This window comes from Saccopteryx bilineata, chromosome 2 (assembly GCF_036850765.1).
Source record: "Saccopteryx bilineata isolate mSacBil1 chromosome 2, mSacBil1_pri_phased_curated, whole genome shotgun sequence".
NCBI lineage: Eukaryota > Metazoa > Chordata > Mammalia > Chiroptera > Emballonuridae > Saccopteryx > Saccopteryx bilineata.
This window is the reverse complement of record NC_089491.1, coordinates 259296137-259302136: the sequence shown is the minus strand read 5'-3', so window position 1 is coordinate 259302136 and position 6000 is coordinate 259296137. Positions and strand designations below refer to the sequence as shown.

At 42.0% G+C, this 6000-nt stretch overlaps 1 protein-coding gene across 1 annotated transcript in view; it reads right to left on the bottom strand.

The window, feature by feature from the left end:
• Positions 1 to 2995: 2995 nt before the first annotated feature.
• The window catches only part of PITPNB (phosphatidylinositol transfer protein beta), a 66175-nt gene continuing 63170 nt past the window's right edge, over positions 2996 to 6000 (bottom strand). Inside the window, exon 11 of the mRNA XM_066260254.1 lies at positions 2996 to 4967. Coding sequence (XP_066116351.1) covers positions 4917 to 4967 — 51 coding nt within the window. The 3' untranslated portion in view covers positions 2996 to 4916. The remainder of the gene's footprint in view (positions 4968 to 6000) is intronic.

Below are 6000 nucleotides of genomic sequence, written 5' to 3'. Positions count from 1 at the left end.
CTCCGCACGCTAAGCCGACGCTCTACCGCTGAGCCAACCGGCCAGGGTTATATATACTTTTAAACAAAGTTTGTGGACCCCTGCCCTAGATGAGAGGACAGCTCATGATAGCATGGATTCCACCAGGACAGACAAGAGGAATAGGATTTCACAGGCATTAGGGGGCACCTTTAAGACTCAGTGAGCAACTACGATTTCTGTCTTAGCATCGCCAGTGATGCAATTCAACGATGGGAGAAGATCGTACATTGGGGGAAGGAAAGACCGAGAGTTTGGTTTCAAACTCCTTTAGTTGGAAGTCTACCAAAGCTCTGGTTTAGGTATCTGGAAAGCAAGAAGGAAACATGGACCTGGAGCTCCCTCCTCTGTTCTCTCATCCAACTCTGTACTATTAGCTTCCAGAATGACTACCTCTCATTGCAGCTGGTTGTCAGGCTTTAATTTGCTGAGGGCAGAAATCAGATTTCACTGACTTTTTGGTTATACTTTCCTTTCCTTTAACCCCAGACTCAAAGGGAGCCTTTCACAGGGTAGGCAGGTATCTGTTGTGGGCCAAAGGAGCAACTGAGTTAAAGTTTCTATCAGGGAAGGTGACTTTTGGGTAGTTTTCAAGCTAACACAGGACACAAAACATACATATATAAGATGATATCTATTAGCCAAGGCAGCATCGAGTCTATAAAAACCAAACGGGGTGCAGGCTGCCGCAGAGGTTGCTCCAAGGGAAGGAAGGCAGCGTGAAGCATGACATTTGGTTTTGAAGAACGGGTAGAAATCTGATTACCTGGACAGAAAGCAAACTTCTCAATGATCTTCCAGGCAGAGTGGGATTCTTAGTTCTCTTTGCCTGTCCTTTGAAAACAGGGCACACAGAGAAGCCAAGCAGCTTATTTATTTTAAAAGCTCCCCCACGATTCGAAGATGCAGCCAGGGTTGCGAGACTCTCTGGTTTACATGAGCTCAGTTTTTCAAATTGGTAACCTTTATAACACCAGAAACCTTCAACCTATGGGAGCCCACAAGATATAGTCTGAGGACAATGAGTACAGCCTAGCTAGAATGAAGGAGGCATTCTTTTTCTCATACAGGGGACACATTCTAATTCATGACTTAACTTGGTGGAAGAGAAATGCATGAAGCAGTGGTTCCCCATGCAAACCCCCCCTACCCCACAAGGAGTGCCAGTGATCTTGAAGGAATGGGGGGAATAACAATTAGTTCTGAATTCCTTTTAAACAATGAGATGCCTTGCAACCTAGCACCTTCAAAAGGAAAAAACAAAAACAATGAGCATCAAAGCGTCAGGTGTCCAAACTGCTGAGCACTGCTTTAAACGCTTAGCGCGGCCTCCGAACTTTTGGGAGGCTGCTATAGAATATCTGCAACTTCAACTTTCCCTAATACAATCTGATTGAAGAAAGGGCTTTGAAAGGCCCTGCTGTTGTTTAAGAGTTCCAAGTAGAAAACATAATCCCAACTGACAATGGCTGGCCCCTAGGAAGCACTCCCCTTGGCAGTAGTTGCTCCAAACTCAGCGGGATAATCTTGAACCTGTCCCCTCATACTTTTCCCTCTCTCTCATCATGTGGAGTTCCAAACACTAACATGGTCTGTGAGGGAACTTGAAATACTCGATTTGTATCCATTGAACTCCATCTCATAACACAAGGTGGCATTCAACGCTATCAGGTCTGAAAGACTTAAGTACAGCCAGGTTCTCCTTCCAAACGGTTAAGAACAGGGAATGCCATACTGACCCCATGTCAGCTCAGCTGCTGAGAAATGGACAAATCAACTGTTAATAAATGTCTCTTGCCTCCTCCGAGACAAAATTTGAGGAGGAGGTTGAACTGGAAAAGTGAACAGCTTAGCAAGTTGAAGAGGGGAGAGAAAGGTGAGCTTTCTAAAAGCCAGGTGTTAGGTCCAAAATGATTTTAGATCAGCCAGGAGGCAGTGTGGTAAATGAATGGACCAGGAAGTGAGAACTCCCATTGCAGAGGGAACAAACACCATATGCTAGGATGTAATGTCTCAACTGACCTGAACACGCTACAGCTGGGCACCCTGGCCTCCACCGGCAGACCCGGAGTCCAGGACGCAGCAAGGGGCCAAGAGGGCTGCGCTGACCCCGGCCCCCACTGTTTCGGCACCCTGGGCTCTTCGGGTCCCAGCTGCCTTTGGCTTTTTTTTCATCTGTACAATGTGAATGATGTCAGATACCTCTCAACCAACCCTGTACAGTTCAAGTGATTGCTTATCACACGGAGCTGTACTCGGCCTGTTCACACCTGACTCCCCACACCAGTCCCTGCACTGCTTGTGCTCACCTTGCTGTGAGATGAGCGCTGGGTGTGTCAGTGCTCAGCCTGCTGAAGGCAGGGACAGACTGCCAGTGTGGGTGCAAACACTGGGTCTGAAACAAGACACTGAGAAAATGACCTCAGAAAACAAACAAAAGAACACCCTGGAAATACAACACTATACATTAAACACATCCACAGAGCCCGCCACCTCTCTGAAGGTTGAACAACTCGAGGATGTGAGCTGGAACCACAGGAAAATAGTTGTTCCACGTCCAAAAACAGCAGACCTTCCAAAGTCTGAAAAGAGGAAAGGCAAAACAAAGCAAAAAATCCTTACTGAGCAGTTTTACAAACACTATGAATTTTTGTATTTTTCCCCTTAAAAATAATCCTAATTTTAAAAAAAACCCTTTAAACCCTTAAGATTAATAATAAATAATCCTTCATTAGTTTACTGCTTAGCTTTTAAAGACAGAAAATCATTTAAGAAGCAAAATATAACAACTTAATGTGGAACAAGAGCATTTCAAGAACGGGAATTTGCAATAAAAAACAAAAAAACCCACTTTTCTTTATTTTTCCCAGAGCGGTAGAGCTGCCAATGAGTGAGCGAGTTCTCGACGAAGCAGCCGCGCTGCAGCGCTCTAAAGCAGACGTGGCATCAGGGAAACAACCACTCAAGCACACAAGTGGCATTTTGTGATCAAATTTATTTTTTGTTTAAATTTCATTTACTTTGTTTTACTGTAATTTACACAAGAGACTGCCAAGTAAACTAGATATTTTACATTCACCACACATTCCCTCAAATCTCCACAGTTGTTAGAAAAACATTAAAATCCATGCGCTGGGCTCTCATTTCCATGTGCGCCCAAACTCCCAATAATGCTGCAGATGCCAGGGAGAGTTAAGTTCATTAAGAGGGGAGGGCGAGACTCTTTATTTCACAAAATGAACGATAATCCTCCTCTCGTCAAACACTTCGCTGACGATTATGCGCTGACAGAACCTCTTACAACAGTGCTCAGAGAGTAAACATCAGTCTTGATCCTGAGTACACCGAGGACATATGCAGTGTGGGGTTTGTGGCTGAGGACAACAGGGCATCGCAATGCAGAAGACATCCTTGTCTATGTCACTACGATCACATCAGTGGGGACACGGGACATGTGGGAAAGAGAGATGCGGGGTGGGGGGGGGCAGGACTGTCAGCAAATCAGATTACTTATGTGATGTGACCACAGGGGCTGGCGTATTGTAGGAGGGACGAGAGGTTAAAGAAGACAGTTTGTAACCTGAAGGCTTTAATAATATCATTCTATTCAAGCTTCCAGGACTGACAGGAGAAAAACTGGATTCGGACAGAGAAAGCTGATAAAATTCTGACCTAGCTATCATTCCTTTCTTTAAAACAAAAAAGTGCCAGCAGCTTTCTACCCGGCAGTTCCATGATGCTTAGTCAGGGCATGTTCCGGTGACATCCTGCTTGAGAACACAGCCAAATGGGTGGAGGTGCAGGGGGCCCTCAGCAGGGCCTCCAAACCATGTGCAGGCAAACCCCATGCTGCCTCCAATTCTTCCTATTTCAAAGTCAGCATCTCCCCCTTAAAGTGTGTTTCAACATGAAAAGAGCAAAACACCATCACTATCTATAGTCTGTCGTGTAAGCTGTGAGGAATCTAAATCATTTGCATAGTTTCCAAGCTGTAATTTCAGAAAACAGTCTTTTCCTAGACAAGACTCCATGGAATCAATGTACTTCCAATTTTTCTAAACAGCCTATCATGCTATTAATTTCTTCATCAATTTCTTGGTATGCCTGACAGGAGCCTGCAAATTGTATAGTGCTCACTATACCTTACAAACCATCATCTCCATTTTTTTTTTGCTACGTCTGATGTAGAAAAATACTTGAAGTTTAGAATACAAAAATCCAATAAAAACCAGATTCTTTTTTAAAAGGGTTTTGTCCCTCAGGGCAAACAAGTAAAAACAGGCCTATAACTTTAATCCTTACGAATAGATATTGTCCAATTTGGCTGTAAGACAATAACCACCCAGAAATAAATCATGATAGATACATTCAGAGTTTACAGTCCAGATTCATTGGAATACCAAAAGATTTTTGAGTAAAATTTTCTGTGGGAGTTTGTTGTTTATGAGATTAAAATAAAAATTTATAAGAGACCGATTTAAAAGAACAGAAAAGTAATAAAGGCTATATATAATATATATATTGGTCCACAAGTTGACATTTATGAAACATACCAGCTAGTATTACACTGCAGTCAATTTGTTCATTAATGGTATTACTCTGATTATTAAAATCTGCTCCAGGTATATATATTGAAAATATTTTCTTTTTGCATTCTTGCTGAAGATAGGTACAGTACTTTGGAGAAGTTGTACTAATCCCTTCAGGATGTCTTATGTACATATATACACTAATGTGTGTATTTCGATCTGTAGCTCTACATGCGGTTTATATACAGCTGCAGACATACACACACAAACATATATATACACGCGGTTGGGAACTGTGTGTGTGAGCACGTGATCACAAGCACACGTCTGGGAAACGCCAACCCTGCAAGATACCGGTCAGATCCTTCTTCACTCATCACTGGCTGCACTTGTTCCCCTCACTTGACCTTGATTACGTAACTGCAAGGAAAGGGAAAGAAGTGCAATGTGTTAAAATTCAGAGAGATGCAAAAAAAAACATTAGATAGTAGCTTGTTGCACAGAGTCTGACTAAAACCCTCAATGTAGCAAAACTTTTAGCAGGAAATGGACCCCAACTACTTCATTCAAAAAATTTAACCGCTTGAAAATTTTGACCTTACTAATGGCTTAACATTGTTTCATCAGAGAGAAAATAAATTAGAAGTAAATATAAATTACAGTAACTTAGAAGAACTCAAAAACAATAACGATTTTTTTTTTTTTTTACTGGAACATTGAATTTGAAGAAAGACCTTTGGGGGGATCCTGACAGAGTTCATTTGTTCTTATTTGGTACAACTGCTCTCCACTCCTGAACACGTCATGTCTCCCATGTTCTATAACTGAAGAACAGATATCACATGTGGTTGGGGGCAGAGAAGAACTACAGTGGAGTAGAAGAGTGCTCTGTCCTGTGCTTTTCCTCAAAAAACATTGCAGTTCAATATGAACAGATGACGACAGTGTACTGTCAATTTTTGTGTACTCACATGGGTTTCACTATGTGGGGCGATTTTGAGGCCCTTTTATCCCCTCTAGGAAAATCTCTAATTTGAGCAAATAAGGTTGGGGTAGAGAAATAAGACCATAGCAATGTTTTCCATTATAAATGAAAACCGAAGTGTATTTACACATATTAAAGTGAACTGTAACGATAATTGAAGAGTCAATATAAAGGAAGACTTTTTGGTGCTCAGAAAAAAATTCAACTGAAATGAATTATTGAGGTTGGTCCTATGGTATGGAATAAATGATCTCGGACTTCAAATGCTTTTACATATCTGCTAACTAACCACAAATGGTCCCACTGAGAAACAGGTCAATTAGCTATTGGTGAAAAATCAGCTGCCTTCTAGGACAGTGCCACACTATGAGTAAGTGCACTGCAGCTGGTTTCTAACCCAGTATCTCTAACAAGTAGCTCAGGATTACTAAATTCAACCTGTTCCAGGGAAAAGCTTTTTACACAATA